This window comes from Tursiops truncatus, chromosome 11, assembly GCF_011762595.2.
Source record: "Tursiops truncatus isolate mTurTru1 chromosome 11, mTurTru1.mat.Y, whole genome shotgun sequence".
In the NCBI taxonomy this organism is placed as follows: Eukaryota; Metazoa; Chordata; class Mammalia; order Artiodactyla; family Delphinidae; genus Tursiops; species Tursiops truncatus.
In genome coordinates this window covers 25470918-25486574 of record NC_047044.1, presented here as the reverse complement: position 1 = coordinate 25486574, position 15657 = coordinate 25470918, and the positions used below count along the sequence as shown (strand labels likewise).

At 39.5% G+C, this 15657-nt stretch overlaps 1 protein-coding gene across 3 annotated transcripts in view; it reads right to left on the bottom strand.

The window, feature by feature from the left end:
• The window catches only part of FGD6 (FYVE, RhoGEF and PH domain containing 6), a 109124-nt gene that overhangs the window by 16902 nt on the left and 76565 nt on the right, over positions 1 to 15657 (bottom strand). For all 3 annotated transcript variants that reach the window (XM_019918631.3, XM_073788339.1, XM_019918630.3), the window contains 6 exons: positions 6934 to 6984; positions 3739 to 3797; positions 3584 to 3655; positions 2799 to 2867; positions 2180 to 2263; positions 1263 to 1342 (listed from right to left, as the gene is read on the bottom strand). In XM_019918631.3, the coding sequence (XP_019774190.2) occupies positions 1263 to 1342; positions 2180 to 2263; positions 2799 to 2867; positions 3584 to 3655; positions 3739 to 3797; positions 6934 to 6984 (415 nt within the window). The remainder of the gene's footprint in view (positions 1 to 1262; positions 1343 to 2179; positions 2264 to 2798; positions 2868 to 3583; positions 3656 to 3738; positions 3798 to 6933; positions 6985 to 15657) is intronic.

The following is a 15657-nucleotide window of genomic DNA, read 5'->3' as shown; positions in this document are numbered from 1 at the left end:
GCTTTTAAAAATAAAAATGAGGGCTTCCCTGGTGGCGCAGTGGCTGGGAGTCCGCCTGCCGATGCAGGGGACACGGGTTCGTGCCCCGGTCTGGGAAGATCCCACATGCCGCGGAGCGGCTGGGCCCGTGAGCCATGGCCACTGAGCCTGCGCGTGAGCAGTGTCACGACCCAGGGAGCAGTGACACGACCCAGGGAGATGCTCTTGCGGTCTGATTTGGGAAATTAGCACATTTGGTCTGAGTCCTTGACATCCACAGACACAGGCAATATCAGAATGGTTAAAAGCATGAATTTTAGTGTCAGATTCAAATTTCAGCTCCACTGCTCTGCTACTTAACAGCTGGTTGGCTTTTTTCACCATAAAATGGGTATAATAGTAGTAACTTACCTTAAAAGGTTATTGTGAAGATTTGATGAATTAATACACAGAAAGTGCTCAGGATAGTAGTCCCTGGCACAAAGTAAGCGCTACATCAATGTTTGCTCTATTTTTATTATGTCAAAGGTGAGATCTGAGAGCCGCCCAGACTTGTTATGCAGATCCAGCAATGGAGCAAGCTGTGGCTGTTGGCGGCTCTCCCTTCACCAGTCAAATCCTCCCACACATGCACTTCTACCACTCAGCCAAAACTGAATAATATGCGTGTATGAGTCACACAGCCCCAGGTTTCCTCAGTACTTGATTTACATTATGGTAATATATTTTGACTTACACATATGTCACTGTAGGTTCTGATTTGAGGCAATGTGGTATGTCATAATAACAACAGATTTAAAAGCAGAAAGTTTCTACCTGTATCCTGACTTTGCCAGCTATGCATCCTTAAGAAAGCAACTCAATTTTTCTGTAACTTAGTCTTCCTCCTTTTTATGACACCTACCTCAGTAGATTTGTTATGACCTCTGAATGCTACATGAAAACTTCCTAGTAAACTATAAAGCAACAGATGTTTTTAAAAACATTACGTATCACTGTAAAATGACTTGAAATAACCACTTTAAAAAAATGATCAGCAAAGCACTTTTCGTCATTATTATTCCATTCAGAGGAACATTTTAGTCTTGTACTTCTAGCACACTATTGCATCAGCCCTTAGACATCCCACCTACATGGTAAATCAAGAGTAAACTGCATGGTATTAGGAGAGAAAAGAAAGGAAAAAAAATAAGTTTACTAGTTAACCTAAATGTGAAAACTGCTGGAAAATGTTTGACTCCGCAATACTGACAAATGTTCACCTATACATTTTTAAAATTTACCTGGCTGAGAGTATGAAGGAACGTTCTACACTTTCAATCTTTAGTTCATTCTGATATGCCTCTTGGGTGGGTTTTCTGACCTGGAAGAAAACAAAATGATTGAGCAGACTCATCCAATTGAAAACCTCACTGCTGAAGCATAGCTAAAATTGCCCAATGCCCCCACTGCTGACAGCCACCCCCAGCCTTTATATCCAGCTTGATCTACCATCACTCTCCCTCATCTGCTCTGTGCTCCAGATGAATTTAAATACCCACATACATGAAGGCCCAACTTCCCCACCTTCAGGCCTTTGCTCACACTATTCCCTGTACCTAGAATGCCTTTCCCTACATCTCAGCGAGGCCAAATGTGACCAATTCTGTAAGGCTCTTGGCTCTTCCTCCAAAAAGACTTCCTCAAGTCTCCCTCTTCCTAACTACCACCAATCCCTCTACCATGTCCCACCAAAAGCTGCACGTTCTTTATTTTCTGAGCTCCCACAAACTTTAACTGTGCCTTTATAGTGATATGTATTACTATCTATTTTATAGGTATTGATATGCAGCGTATTAGCTTCCCAACTAGTTGCTAAACTCCTGGAGGGATTGGAGTAGAGGTGGAGACAAAAGAATAATGCTTCAATTCATCTTTATATTTTTCACTAAACCGATAACACTTCTTGTTTATAGTAGTTCTCAGTACAGTAGTTCTCAGTATAGTAGTTCTCAATATCTTATGACTCAATTAATGTATGAGGGAACAAGTAACTACAAAAATGAATAAATGAACAGTAACACATGGTGAGAGAAGAGATAGGGATATGAGAAGATGATTATCTTAGGGCTTTTTCTCTAAATACATTTGGGTAAAAAAATATCTTCTGCAAAAAAAAAAAAAAAAAAATATATATATATCTTCTAACAGATGCACAGACCTTCATTCCTGCCAACGAGAGCATGTTGTTCAGTTTGTACATCCCGGACTGCACCGGTGTTGTATACAACAGAGCATCATTAAACTGAAAGTAGAAACATTTCATAGGACAAAGTAAAGCAACAAATTTCAGCTACAAAGATATTGGTAAGATACAGGAATAAAGGAACAATATTACCTCTTTGTTTAAAACTCTGAATATAATACTTATATTCTGCTTATAAAACCAGAACCACCTAGAATGTTCTATTAGAATATTACTAGAAGGCAACTTCTAGAAAATGTGCTTTCTTTCCAAGTTCTGTAACAGATTTAACGTTTTCTAAATTCTAAATCCCACCTAAGGTATTATAATCTGCCAAAACAAATCACTGATTGAATCAATTTTTCCAAATCAGAGATGAAATAAACTAATTCAAAAAGGAAGTGAATTTCTAGTTATGTATCATACAAGACTTTGTTTCCTATACTTGACATGCAAACAAGCAATCCAGCCAGTCAAAGATCCTACTAAAAATGCTGTCTGAATGTGCCAATCTTATCTGTCCTGAACAACCGTCTCCTTTCATTAAGCAATTATCCCTGCCTCGGGCTCAACAGAAACACACGTGGCCACTTACCAGGAAAAACATTCGGGGCTGCATGACTTTCCGAGATAGCTTCATCAGAATTCCTTCTTTGAGAAAAACCTGATTCATCCAAACAAACATCCATTTAGTACCCTCCCAACACAACTACAATATACATATACATGTAATTTCCTTTTCGACCTTCGTTCCCCAGAATTATTTTGTGTGGAGGCTGGGCAGACATAGTTTCCTTGTTACTTTTTACAGCCATGGCTTCTTTTTAAACCCTGTAAGTCATTTAGGAATTGGATAAGCCAGCAGCGTTTCATAACTCCAATACTGAGCCCAGGGGTACCATATGGTTTGAAATGTAATTGACTGAGTGTGTACTTGATCTTGAGGCATAGCCAACATCCTGACAATTGCACTTTGTAATTTCCCTGAATTCATTCCCTCAGTCACTTTTGTGCTCTATGAAGAACATCAAAATACCAACTTTCTCCCTCCCCTCATAATCTTCTCTTACATTAAAGATTTTAATTGAAATTGTCTTTAAAGCTGTGTGAGGTCAGCTAGCATTACACAATAAAATGATCCTATTTGATCAGATACTCTGTGGGGTCCCTTGCCGTTCTCCTAATTGAATTGGACTTCGTGTCACAATGACTTAAATCATGAATGTTTTGAAAGGATAGAATGAACTTAGTTGATCCAGATTGGGTCACTGAAGAGTAACAATAACAAATAACCTATTTTCATAACTCAAATGAAAATAGCTACAAACGGTGCCTAAATCCATTGTATTAAGTTTGCAAAATGCAGTCTAAAACACTTACCCGTCCAGGCTGAACTATTTCATGGTGTCCATTTAAGCTGTACTGAATTTGCATAAGTTTCTGAAAGTTGTCCTACAGAAAGAGAATGCACAGCATATGAAGGCACGGGCTCCCAGGTTCAACAGTACAGCAGCCGTTGAAATGAAGATACTTACTCCTTGCTTCATGGTGTCATTGGCGTGGTTGGCTACCTCTATAACAACGGCAAGGGCATCTAAAATATGTAGGAACAGAAGGGGCATTCAATCACTATCATTACCAATGAATTGCAACACTGAGCAACTCCAGACAACAAGACGGCTAGTTCACAGCCACGGACCACTGCAGGAGATCAGTTAACCGTGAGTGGGCAGAAATATAGGCAATGCGGTTCGATGAGAACAAAACCAAGGAAAAACAGTACTTATGAAACAATGGGCCAAAGAAAGACTCTAAAGATACATTACAGACCATGTGTATCAATAGTATGAACATCAGGGTTGTTTTGTGCTGAGAGTTGATTATTCTGTTGAAGTTTACAAGGATGAATAGGTTTTTACCTGGAAGCTGAGGACCATTCCAGGATAAACTGCCTTGGGAGAGAAGGATCCTGGGATAGGAAACCAGAATTATGAGGACCAGCTATTTAAGAGGGTCAGGGCTTAGCTGCCTTCTCTTAGTCTGATCCCAAGAGGGAAGAAATGCCACAAGGAAGCATACTAGACCTTAGGAAATTACATACATTATTTTGTGAGTTGGGTTATTTAGCTTCACCTGTGTTTTATTCTTTTTACTAACCTTTTGCCTTTATTAAATGTTTTTGAATGCTTCAGTCTTGTCATCTTCATAACTAGATATAAAGGAAAAAGTCTGTGCTTTGTCTCCTTTTGGGCTACAGTTGTTCTCAATTCAAGACAGTAGTGTTCCCCTAGGGACACTTGGACATGTATAAGATAATTTTCGGTTGTCACAATGACTGGGAAGGTCCACTGGCCTTTAATGGGTAGGAGCCAGGGATGTTAAACATCCTGCAATGCTAATTAGAAATCCACACAAAGACGGTTATCTGGTATGACAGAAGCCCTACGATTGAGAAAAACTGGTAAGAGTGTTAAAGAAGGAAGCATGCCCTTCTGAGGCTGGTGTGGCAATGACAGTAATCGTCACTAAAAGGACTATTAAAAAAAAAAAAATCAATTTCCAGAAAGGGTTTGAGGTGTTTTGGTCCAGCTACTATACCTACCAAGGGATACTCTTTCTGGTACCAACCCTGGAGGTTTCTATAGTCTTTAAATGTATTATTATCACCATTATTAAAGGAAAGCTGTATATCCTTATAGAGACTCAAACCACATATCAGAATTTACTGTATCTGGCACTCATCATGGCAGATATTCAAGAGGTGACCCTGGACACATTCCCTGCTTTCTGGCCTGCTTGAACCTCCAGCAGACAGGGATAAAAGCTTTAAAATTTAATGAATGGATGAAGTAATAAAGCTGCTGCTATTTGGTCACCTGGCCTCCAAGCTCTGACCTCCCCCATCCATTCTGCAATTCTACTTTCCTCATATCATCCCTTTAAGAGGCCCTGGTGACTCTGTTCCTTTAACTCTTCTGCTTATCTTCCAAAGGTATATTAGTCTCATTTTCCCTCACCTTTGGGCAATCTCATCACTTTACTGCATTGCCTCTGGCCATACAGTGCACATCACTGTTCATTGCTTATCCTAAGCCATGTCTTTGCTGAAGTGTGTAATTTTCTTTAAACAAGCTCCTTAATTTCTGGCCCTGTATTTGTTTTTCCTGCAAAATGGAGCTAATAACTCACTTTCCTTGAAGGCAGAAGCCCTGGAACAGATGTTTTCTTGAGGCCCGATCTGCTAAAATCTGTCTAAGATATTTATCTTCATGAGACAGACTCTGACCTGGAATGCCCACTCTTCCTCTCGTCCACCATCTCTCATCAACTCATCTCTGGTTCTACTTCCCTCTAAGCAAAGCTCTGCCTCTTCAATCCTCACACTTTCCTCTGTCTTCCAAATGATTCTATACTGCTAAGTGCATCCTTACTTTAAAGCTATCTGCTTTGTTCTTTATCTGACGGGTGTCATAGACTCTTCTCTTTCTTTTTTTAATATTTCTTTATTTATTTTGTTATGCCGGTTCTTAGTTGCGGCACGTGGGTTCCCAAGTTGCAGCATGCGAACTCTTAGCTGCAGCATGCATGCGGGATGCAGCTCCCCAGCCAGGGATCGAACCCAGGCCCCCTGCATTGGGAGCGTGAGTCAGAACCACTGCACCACCAGGGAAGTCCCTATCACAGACTTTCTTCTTAAACTAAATTATATGTTAACCAGAGACAAGAAGCATGTCATGTCCCCCACTCCAAACTTTTCCTTTAAAAAAGCACCTTTAAAAGTATAACACTTGCGAATAAAAGATGTTACAGAAGAAGTAAAATGATTAATAGAATGAATAAGAATCTCTACAAAAATGGGTTAAAAACCTTTCAGCTTTGTAATCTGATAATGTAAAGGATGCACAAGAATGTGATCAAAATTCATAAAATGAATGGCGTGGAGATGGATTTGTCTAATGTGTTTCTGTAGATTAGAACCAGGGATATACCTATAACATTTAAAAGAAACACTACTCTCCTAAACAGAACTAAATCCTCGTGTGTGTGTGTGTGTGTGTGTGTGTGTGTGTGTGTGAGAGAGAGAGAGAGAGAGAGAGAGAGAGAGAGAGAGAGAGAGAGAGCAGACATACATGCACACACACACAGACACAGACACACACAGTGCATTATCCCATGAATATCAATGAGTCCCTTGTATTGTAATGGACTGTTTCCCTTAAGTACTACTGGAGTGAGGGGGTGGAAGGATGGTAAGGCTAATGCCCATCATTAAGCAGTCCCAGAATAATAGACTATATCTCTAATTTGTGTTGTTTGGTCACTTCACGGACTCATGATTTTAAAGCTTGAAAGAACCTTGCAGATCAACTGGTTCAATCTCTGTTTTTGAAAGCAGTGGACATCTAGAGAAGGTGAATGCACCCCAGCACAGACAGACTGAGCCCAGGAGGATGAAGCTCCCTGACAACAGACTATGCTGGGACCACTGTCTCAGGAGGCTGGCTCCAATGGCTGCCTGACCATGGGCATCTTTTGCCCCTATAATTTCACCTGCATCCAGCACCACTTTATCTAGTTCTATTTTAATTTGCCTAAAACAGAGTTTAAAAAGTCTTCTTAAGAATAAAACACAGTTTTGTATACGGGTTTTGTTACGTTTTTACTTTCCAGGTTCAAATGAACATAATATAAAAACTTCTATAACACATGAGACCACAAAAATTGTTTACCTTGAGTGTCTCTGTAATCTCCAGCGTCTTCTAAGAGATTTTTTAAATAGTCTAGAAAAGGAAAAAAAGTTATGGTATTTAGTACAATTAAGCACTAAGGAAAAAACATTTGTCTTTCTTATTCAATACTCTAGTCAGCCTTATTGGTTAATATACATCTTCATTCTGTTTGTGCTACCTTTCTAAAAATGAAAGAATAAAGCCCTGGGGTCAATTTGAAATCAGGACACAAAATCAGAGCTAGAAAGAGCCTGAGAGGTTGCACTGGTGATTTTAGAGATGAGGAATCAGGCTACCGAGGACACGGTCTCACTCAAGTAATACAACCTCTTTGTGGCAGAGCTAGGACCAGAACCCGAACCCAGGTCTCCTGATGCCCAGTTCAGCTCCTTAACTCCAACACGCACAAAGTACCTTAATCTCAAGATCAGATGCATGTTTTAGTACCAAATTTCAAGCATCAATAGATTGAATGTCTAAGGAACTCTGAGATCTGGCAATCTTAAGAGTCTAACAATGCCCAGAACACCAGAAAAATGCAATACATGTGTCTAGACCAGTGGTACTCAAATGGGGTCAGGTTTGCCCCCCAGGAGAAATTTAGAAATGTCTGAAGACATTTCTGATTATCACAACTGGGGGAAAGGGGAGGCCACTGGCATCTAGTGGTTAGAGGCCAGAGACGCTGCTAAACATCCTACAAATGCACAGGACAGCCCTACAACAAAGAATTATCTGCACCAAAATGTCAATAGGGCTGCAGTTGAGAAACCCTGGTCTAGATGAAGATGGTCTGGGGCGCTTCCCTGGTGGCACAGTGGTTGAGAGTCCGCCTGCCGATGCAGGGGACACGGGTTCGTGCCCCGGTCCAGGAGGATCCCACATGCCACAGAGCGGCTGGGCCCGTGAGCCATGGCCGCTAAGCCTGCGCGTCCGGAGCCTGTGCTCCGCAACGGGAGAGGCCACAACAGTGAGAGGCCCGCGTACCACAAAAAAAAAAAAAAAAAAAAAGATGGTCTCTAAACGAGCAACATGGTATACAGTGCTTCTAGTAATATGAAAAAAATTTAAGGCAATAGGCTATATTTCATAAATCCTGTAACCAAGGAATGTTACAGGATTTCAAGGTAATACTTCCTTCTCTGTTGAGAAATGTTGGATAACTTCCCATTAACTCTCAGATTAAAACAAATTCTATTTCCTGGAATTTCAAGTCCCTGCTACACGGTCCCTGTTGACTTTTCTGCTTTTCTCTCTTGCTACTGCCTTACACAGGCCCTTTGTTCTTAAGTCTGATTCTGCACAATTCCTTAAACACTTCCCATGTGTTCCCTGGCTCCATACTTTTTGTCTTTAATGTTCCCTTCTTCTGAATCCTTTCTCTGTCTCTGCGTATAAAAATTCTACTCATAATTCTTCAAGGCTCATCTCAAATTCCTCCTCTCTTACCAAACTTTCCATTTGAAAGAAATATTCTTTCCCTTTGAATAACACATTACACAGCAGTTACTGTATGCCTTCTATCATTTTCTTTTTCACTAGACTCAAGGCTCCTGTGGGCAGGGCCTGCCTACATCTGATTCATCTTTCTCTCTCTCATAGCACTTAGCCAGAGACTTTGCATGCAAGGGACAAGAAATGCTTAATGAATTTTAAAAAATGATTTTTTTTTAGACAGGATTGTGTCTTATTTTAGGTAAAAGGCAATAAAGGCTGAAACCAATCCTAATGCCCATGGGAGTTGGGAAATGGAAAGAGGAAAGGCATATTAAAAGACTGAATGCATTTTTATCAGATCCAATCTCCATTTAGCAATATTATGGAACAGATATAATTTCAACCCATGGATTTATTAAGTCATGCTCAAAGGCACAAAGGGGAACTTGGACGTTAGTGCCAGATTTTCAAACTTAATAGACGACTAACATACAGACCCAACTGTTGAAACTATACATCTTTGACACAGTGATCCAAGAACGTGTGTGAGTCTAGACATGCACATTATAAATAACCAGCCCTGGCAACAAGCCACAGCGAGATATCGTGTATGACGACGTTAAGCTTCTGTGCACCACGGCATAGGTTCTACCTTGCCAGAGACCATCACAAGCAATTTAGATCTGAAAGTAATCTGAACATAAAAGTTGGAGAGCAATTCTTCCAACCAAATAAATAAGAAACCCACAAAAGTCAACCAAATACATTGATTATACACTACACTTAGACTCATCTGGAGATGAAAAATGAACTTAATCTCACTCTGACCCCACTCAGAATGCATTCCATATATAAGCCATGTTTAGTGAATCCAAATATTTAACTTTTGCATGACAGCGACAGGGTTAGGGAGAAAACCTTACTCTTCTTGGGCTACTTCACTAATCAAAAGGGATGTTCCTTAAAGCTGCAGGTCGCTGAAGAGTGTGGAAATGAAAGTAGATTTACCTAAGTATCAGATTCATAGCAAGTTCCCATTTTGTCTTCAGTTCTTGTCCTTTAATACAGAAGCATATCCATGCAAGCTGAGACATTTCTCTAAACCAAAAGAGGTCACTGGAAGATGTCCATATTAGGAAATCCTGACCTCAGAATCACTGTGCTGAGCCCAATAAGCTTCTGAGTCGCATTTTCTTTCCTTGTACTCAAGCTCAGCTGCTGCTCGCCAACCTAAACTTTTAGGAGCAAAGTGGAAATACACAAACTGGCTGTGCAGAAAACCCAGGATGAAAATGTTGCAAAATCATGTTATTAATCAAGGAGAAAATGGGGTTAAGGTTTACTTTCCTTGCCAATTAAAAAAAAAATCTTAAAACTCAACTTGCAAAATTCACCTTTCCAAAACTGAATTTTAGAAATTCAACTTTCTCATGTATTCATCCATATTTTCAGGGCATCTCACTGCAGTACATACTCCTTTTGAGAACTTTTACCTTTTACCTTTTCTAGGAAGACAAGACCATGATCCCCTCAGTTAAGAATCACTAGTGCCTTAACTACAGAATAAGAACGAGACTAATCACCCTCTGAGTCAGATGGAATGAGCAATGAAATCACCAGCTGCCCCAGTGACTGTCATAACCCAGGTGAAACGCAGGAAGGGAAACCAGACAGACACTCCTGCATTGGTCATTTGGAATTGTTTACTACATATCATTTAGGTCCTAGCATCCTGCTGGAGCTTCATTAAAAAATCAAGGAGAGCAGAGGAGTCATCTCAATTTGCCATGTTGGACTTGTAGTATTCTATGACTTTCCTGTTTCCACCAAACCAAACAAGGATTCTTCAAAACTTCAGTAATAAAAATGCCTCAAATGCTACTGAGGTTATTTATATCAAAGAAAAAAAGGTTGGTACAGCATGCCTGGACACCACAAAATGTACTTTCTGGCCACCAGGTGGCATCGTTGATTAAAAGTTAATCAGTCCCCATCATCACCATCATCCAACATTAGCAGCACAAAACTAACCAAAACATAGCATGTGCAGACTCAACAGCTATGCAAGTTAACTTTGTCCTCATATATGAGACCCAGAGTGAAAGAATGAGGACCCAACAAATACCATATCTTGTTAGAGGTCTAAGTTTTCAATACATGGGCTCCTAGTAAGTCTTAACAATCCCGTAATTGCCCAATCAACGAATAATCAACTTACAGCAGAAAATGATTCACAGGTACAGTATTCATTTCCTAAAAATGAGTCATCTGTGGGAATCAGGGACTTTAAAATTCAACAGCACCCAGTAAGATTCCTGGATTGTGTGCTCAGAAACGGTTGATGGCAGAGCACAGAGGAAATTAGCATATAGGACCGGGAAACGTTCCAAAGTCAAGTGTTTTGAATTTAACGACATGTCTTGCTTTGTATTATCTAGATTTCTTCTTTCCTCCCTAAATATGTAATGAACTCAGCAACAAAATACAGAATTATGAGATCCAGAGAATAATAAGTCTAGTCAATGAAAGCCTGTTTGCCAAAATTTCAAATGTTAAAAGAAGCCACCTAAAATTATCCTGACTTGTGAAACAGAGTAGAGGTTATTTTAAATACCAAAATAAAGATCAACTATCAGGTTGTAAGACACACTGCTGCCATCTTGAAGGTGGCTTGACGAAGAGCTCAAGAGCCCTTGTTGGGAGTGAGAAGACAGATTCTTACTTTCTTTGTCCAGCCATGTCTAGCAGAGGTATGTATGTGACTGACCATGTCCTGTGGCATTTCTGGGTGTCAGTATCCCCATACATAAAATAAGCAGGCTTGACCCAGATTGAAAAACTAATGACTCTCATTCTAAAGTATCATGAAGCATACCATGAACATCTCTCTAAAACAACTATTTATTTTGAAGTATTTCCTTCTATTTTTTTTTTTTTTTTTTTTTTTTTTTTTGCGGTACGCGGGCCTCTCACTGTTGTGGCCTCTCCCGTTGCGGAGCACAGGCTCCGGACGCGCAGGCTCAGCGGCCATGGCTTACGGGCCCAGCCGCTCTGCGGCATGTGGGATCTTCCCAGACCGGGGCATGAACCCGTGTCCCCTGCATCGGCAGGCGGACTCTCAACCACTGCGCCACCAGGGAAGCCCTTTCCTTCTATTTTTATAAATGTTTGACTTTACTTAATTTTAATAATATATAGAATTTTATAGCACATTTAAAGTATTCTAACCCGCACATTTTTTTTTAATACATAGGAGTAGCAAACATGCCACTCCAGGGATATATGATATGGGACTTAGGTACTCTATTATTAGACTTAAGTCATTTTTTAGTTATCTTGTTTTGGCTGTTATAAATTGGATGGCCATACATCCTAATTTGCCCATATGATTCTGCCATATACCTGTTGTCCAGGTATTACTATAAATACTGCCCCTTGCACTCTTTAAAGGTACTGGGTTTGAATAATAAATTGTGTGATTATTTTAATTACAAGTAACAGTGGTCAATGTCTTGATATATTTGTCTTTTTCTATACTTCATATTTTGGGTGTGTACGTGGAGGGGGCAGAATATCAATGGGAACGAAAATGTTTTTGTTTTTTTTAAGTACTTTATATATATCATGAGAAACCTTTCCTAAAAGGATATACCAATTTAAAATATCATTATTTATATATGAAAATACCAGCTTCATTAAATGATTGCCAGTTTTGTGTATTGTAGTTTTTTATTGCTAATGTAGTAGGGGGGACTGATAACTTATTTTAATTGATATTTATGATTCAGAGGATCTTAAACATGCCACAGTGTACTTATGTATACTTTTTCTGAGTGAATTGTTTGTTCATATTTTTAGTCCAGATATCTATAAAAGTTTTAATATTCTTAGTGAAATAGTATTTTTCATATTTGCTACAAATATGTTTTCTGGTGTACTGTTTCTTTTTATTTCAACTATATTTTAAACCTTTATAATGTTTTTATTATATAGAAGCGTTGAAAGGTGTCAATATTTTCCTTTATAATTTCTTTAATTTGGGAGTCTTAGAAAATCATCTCTCCTCCTCTCCCTACCCTGAGAGTTTTAATAAATAACCAATTTTATTTTTTCCCTGGTTTTCCTATAGTTTAATGCTTCATATGTAAATTTTTATTTTTGAGTTAAGACTTTATGCAGTTTTATGTTTAGAGCAGTTGAGGGAAAGGTACAAAGATTTTCCATATACCTTCTGCTTACACACATGCACAGCCTCCCTCAGTATCAACATTACCCACCAGAGTTGGGCATTTATTACAACTGATGAACCTACATCAACACATCATTAGCATCTAGAGCCCACAGTTTACATTACGGCTCACTTTGGTGTACATTCTATGAGTTTGGACAAATATATACAATGAAATGTATCCATCATTATGGTATCATACAGAGTATTTTTACTACCCTAAAAATCCTCTGTGCTCTGCCTATTTATATTTAGTTGTTTTTTTTTTTTTTTGCGGTACGCGGGCCTCTCACTGTCGTGTCCCTTCTCATTGCAGAGCACAGGCTCTGGACGCGCAGGCCCAGTGGCCATGGCTCACGGGCCCAGCCACTCCGCAGCATGTGGGATCTTCCCGGACCGGGGCACGAACCCATGTCCCCTGCTTTGGCAGGCGGACTCTCAACCACCGCGCCACCAGGGAAGCCCTATATCTAGTTTTGATTTTATTTTTAGTGTAACCAATAATGTATGAATTTTAATTAGTTTTTCAAATTTTAACAGGTTATTCACCAAATAATCCTTTCTATTGTCTTGCACTTCCTACTTTGTCAACACTAGATTCTTATAAACAACAGTCTATTTCAAGTTACCTCCCTATTCCAATGGCAGAATAATAATTATTATTTTTAATCAATAGGTCTGTTTTTGCAATGGTATTACATGTCTTTAACTGCTGATGTTTTAAAATACGTATTGACTGATGTTTCCCTCTCAGAATATTCTTTAATGATGTACTCTATTTATTACTATACACAAAATCATTTTGATATGTATGGATAAAATTGCAAACTAAGTTAACCTTAATGAGAATATGGAGTGCCAGCAAACTAGTTAAAAGCTAAGTTAATGGTTCTATAGTGTCAAGTATCCCTTTAAGCACAAATGCTAAACCATGGGCTTCAGGAGGACCAGGAGCCTGAATTAATTATCCTTATATCCCCCAGCACCTAGAACAAGGTCTGGTGCATATTCAACAAATGTTTCCTTAATTTATGATGGACTAAATGACACTCATTTAGGGTTACCACTTCTTGCTCCATATTTTACTAAGCAGTTGAGATGATACTCTGCGGGTCTAATTAAAAAGTGCTCCAGTCTCTGCTCTAATTCTGCTTCTCAAATATTAGGTCAGTTCTGGCCTCTGAGAATGTGGCCCAGAGATGCCTAAGTTAGAAAAGTGACCTTTCCGGGCTCTCAGGTTCACAGATTCATGTTCTTGGAAAGCTGGCAATGCCTTTCTGTAAATTAAAAAGGCCACTTCTCCTGGGCTGATGCAGCCCCTCGCACACAATATGGCAAGCGGAGCACTGGCTGGACTGAGAGGTCACACAATATGGCAAGCGGAGCACTGGCTGGACTTAGAACTCAGCCGGGAGCCCTTGTCAGGGCATAGCCACACGAGGCAGCCCTGGCCTGTCTTACTTTGATAAGTCTGGTCCAGAGGTGGCATGCCCAAAGGACTCACAAACCAAACCTGATGCCAGGCTCGTCCTAGGACAAAATTTTGGATCAGATCTTACAATGGATAGAATCTCCCTTTGGTCCCTTTTTAGCGGGACATGTTGGCTTGGCATATACAGAATGCCCTTAGGGGAGTCAGACCCACAGGAAAGTCAACAAATGTAAACATTCATTATCTTGACTTCACTGAGACTGCTTTTCTTTGTGGATACATTTAAGCCTGCCAGTTTATCAAGTGAGAATCTCACACGTACAGAAATGGCCTTGATGCAGGCAAGTCTAACTTAAGGAACCTCTTATCCAAATTTGGTCCCCACTACCCTAATTATTGAGGTTTGGGGAGATAAGTATATTTTACTACCCAAAGAACTGCTAAGTGAAGAATAAAGCAAATATAAACACCAAAGTGAATTGAAGTTTGACTGAATTTCAGTGTTTTCTCCAACTGGAACAGTTCCTTTTTTTTTTTTTTTAAATGGCCGTGCAGCTTGTGGGATCTTAGTTCCCTTACCAGGGATCAAACCTGTACACCTTCAGTGGAAGGGCAGAGTCCTAAACAATGGACAACAAGGGAATTCCCTGGAACAGTTCCTGATGTGAGCCCATGATTCTGACACATACTAAGAGGCAAACTCTTTGGCAACAGAGTCAGCTTGCTAGATCTTTGGCAAGGCCCGTTCCAGCAACAGAGGCATTCGGTTACTTGCAGGGAATCCGAGTCAAATCTATACTGAGAATTGGAAAAAGAATGGCTTTGCAGTAATGTCTATGGGTAGAATTCAGAGGGTCTACAAACTTGGACAGGCAAAACCAAAAAATCTTTCTATTAATCTCTAAGTGAAATACGGAATTTCCTGCCATTATGAATGTAGTCAACACATCACAGTATTGTCAATGACACCAGGGCTTTATCACCATAGAAATCGCATGTTTTTAATATGACATTACGGTTGTTGCAGGCATCTCAAAATATTGTTTACTCTCACCAGTACTTCAAAATCATGACAGTTCCTAGATCCACACCACCTCTTCCTGTTTAATGTATTACCTAAAGAAGCACATGTATTACTCTGTCACTCTTCAAAATTATTTTAATAACTTTATTTCAGGCCAATTAGTTTCCTCCTAATCTTACGAATTCTATTTGTAACTTCAAAAATTACTCCGAGACAAGAGCCATAGGATTCACCACATTCCCAGAGGGATTCTGGCTTAACCTTAAAAAGGTTAAGAACACTTGTTTTATACAGAAAGTGAGATTACATTTAAAAGCTATAATTTAATAGAACAAGCAGATAAAATGTGCTTACCTCTTATATCCTGAAGTCTTTCTGTAGTATTAAAATACTTCATGGACATAATTTATTACATATCATCTCTCAAAATACCTTATTCACAACTATGATTAAAAATGAATTGCAACAGAACAAGAACTGAGCTAATTATCACCCTCCCATTTTACATGGATGGAGCTGCTTTATATCAGGGACTTTGGGTTCCTCAGAAAATAAATTCTTTGGCTGGTGTCCAGGACAGTCTCACCTTTCATCAAGTTCTGC